A 2700-nucleotide genomic window follows, 5' to 3' on the forward strand; every position below is an offset into this window, starting at 1 on the left:
CGAGCAAGCCGGGTTTTGCTGCCGTGCTGTTCCCACAGAGCTCAGCTATGTTACTCAGCCAGTACAGCAGCTTGCTCTTTAAATAGCTTCAGATAAACCCTGCTGCTGGGGCACCGCAGCGGGAGCAGCCCTCGTGCACACAAGCCAGGAGCAATGCACCATCCTGCATCCCAAAGGAAGGGGTGCTGCATGGCCAAAGGTCTCGGATCCCAGAGAGCTCCCTAACACCAGTGCTCCAGGGTCCCCAAGCACCTTGTTAAGAGGCTGGGAGCACTCGCCTGGGATGGGAGAGCCTGTCTTGCGGTGTTCCCAGGCACACGATTCCCTCAGGAAGGGGTGCAGGGCACACCAAGCTCACACCAAGCTCACCTGGCTACTTTGCGCTTGTCGTGGGGGTGCAGCTTGGCTGCCATCTCGGGGTCCACCCGGCTCAGGCGGTGATAGAGCTCACCACCATCCAGCTGCTCCAGCTCCACCTTCCTGTCGCTGGCCGGCCCCGGGGCTGTGCTGGCCCTCTCCTGTGGGGCACAAGGCTCCCCTCAGTGGAGACACTCATCCACGTGCGAGGCCAACACAAGCAAGAACATCCCCCAGACCCACGGGGGGAATGAGGGGCTTTTGGTTCTCCTTGCCTCACTCTAGCAGGGGGAACACCATGCCCAGTTGCAGAAGGCTGCTCTGAACACGTGCTCACCTTGTCCCAGTGGGATACGCAGCCCCCCAGCCGTACCTTGGTGTTGATGAGGACCTTCCAGAGCAGGGACTCGATGTAGTAGTTGGTTCCTCCCACAACAATCGGGATCTTGTCTCGGGCAAAGATATCTTCAATGTGCTACAGTCAGGGAGCGTAAGCAGAGATGCACAGCAGGGAGGAAGGACTGTGGGGAGCAGCAGCCTGCTGGCCCAAACCCCACTCTCCCAGCCCCATGGAGCTGGTAAGGCTGCAGGACAGGGTTACAGGTGTCCCTCATCTCTCACTATCCTCTGCTACCTGTGTCAGCTACCACCAAAACTCAGGGACACCCAGGGACTGCCAGGGAAGGCAATACCCAGCTCAGCTGATCTTCCCCAACCAGCCCTGAGGATGGGCTGCCCTGAGCATTAGCTGGCTAAAAGCAGCTCCAAGTTCCCCTCACCAGCAGTATCCTCTGAAAACCAGAGCTATTTGCAATGTGGAGAGCCCAAGTCTGATGCAAACCTTGATCCCTCTTGCAGGCCTGGCTGTGGAGGGGGGCAGTCCAAAGTCCGTATCTGTTCAGCCAGGCAGGCTGCAGCGTGAAAGGATATCAGAGGCACAGCTTTGTCTCTGAAATCTACCACCGTGTAGTTAGAGACAAGGGGATCCACAAAGCTGATCATGTGGTGCCTGCACAGACGCTGCTGCTGAGGAGACACCTTGTTTGTGATGATGTCCAAGCCCTTGTACACCTGGGGAAGAGAAGAACCCATCATTCACCTCTATATCCCATGAGACCCCCACTGACCACTGCTCCTTCCCCCCATGGCTGCTGCCTGTCCCAGCCACCCCTTGAGCCCCTCGTTGGTCTCTGCAGAAACAGGCAGTGCAGGCAGGGCATGTGCCCCGCTCAGATGAGGCAGCAGGATCCTGCCAATGCCTGCTCCTGCCAGGGCCAAACTGCCTTTCTCTGGTGTTTGTTCCTGCCCACAGGTGAGGAACCATGAGCCCCACCACTCGTGACTGCTCTCCTGGCCTGGTGGAACCCTGCCATTAGGGATGGAGTGGCTGATGAAGCGATCCGAGCCTGGTCAGTGTAACCAGCCAAGCCCAGCTCCGAAGCACAGAGCTCCACAGCGATGAGGTTGGCTGCCTCCAAGACACCATCTTCTCATCTACTGCTCTTGCAGCTAAAAGCTCAGGTCTGCCTCTCTCCAAACACCCGTCTCCAGCACAGCACTGAGTCTTGTTTGAGGACAAGGATCACTGCTTCCTGTAATGCGTGAAGATCTCTCTGAATGCAATGTGCAACCAGTGAGCACGACCAGGAGCATCTCACTGCTTTGAGGTGTGTCTTCAATCCCAAGTTTGGGATACAGAACCTGGGAGAGCACTGCTGGGAGGTGCTCACCCTCAGCTAGACAGCTAAGAGCAGAGCAGAAAGAAAAGCCACCCAAACCAACCCTTTGGGAGCATTCTTGGTGAAGAGCCAAAGCAACCTGCGATCCCAGCAGCACACACCTGAGCCACAGCCCAAATCCACCCTCCAGGCTGCATAAAGCAGCAGCCAAAGCCCAGCCCCATCCCCGCAGCTCAGCTGGGTCCTGGGAGCAGAGCCCTTTCAGATGAGAGCATGTTTCACCCCGGAGAACGGAGGAAGGCTCCTCGCCCTGCTCCCCGTGGCAAGCAAACACAACCCCTCCAGCACAGGGTGCTCCTGTGCCCGGCACTGCTGGTCAGTGGGTGCTGCAGACAAGCAGGGATCAGAGTGGGGACCTGCACCCCAAGGGTGCTGGCAGCAGGCACATGGTCGCAGCGGGCACATAAAGCCTTTCTGTCCCGCCTGGCTCTGCGCTGTGCCAAAGACTGAGCCGCACAGCACCTGAGGCTCTGCTTTGTGCCACTACTCCTGCTCGGAGCAGTCTCCCAGCTTGGGATAAGCCGGGCTGACGGGAGAAAGGCCTGGAAATGGCTGTACTCTTCCTCCTCCATTACCCAGAAACCACCCCAGCCAGAGGACCAGA

General features: G+C 58.3%; 1 protein-coding gene across 1 annotated transcript in view; it reads right to left on the reverse strand.

Annotated features, from left to right (window-relative positions):
- The window catches only part of TRIT1 (tRNA isopentenyltransferase 1), an 8480-nt gene extending 7055 nt beyond the window's left edge, over nucleotides 1-1425 (reverse strand). Inside the window, 3 exon segments of the mRNA XM_010021378.1 lie at nucleotides 370-518; nucleotides 731-829; nucleotides 1288-1425. Of these exon segments, the coding sequence (XP_010019680.1) occupies nucleotides 370-518; nucleotides 731-829; nucleotides 1288-1359 (320 nt within the window). The 5' untranslated portion in view covers nucleotides 1360-1425.
- Between the last annotated feature and the right edge of the window lie 1275 nt (nucleotides 1426-2700).

Source organism: Nestor notabilis, unplaced genomic scaffold (assembly GCF_000696875.1).
Source record: "Nestor notabilis isolate BGI_N333 unplaced genomic scaffold, ASM69687v1 scaffold23040, whole genome shotgun sequence".
NCBI lineage: Eukaryota > Metazoa > Chordata > Aves > Psittaciformes > Psittacidae > Nestor > Nestor notabilis.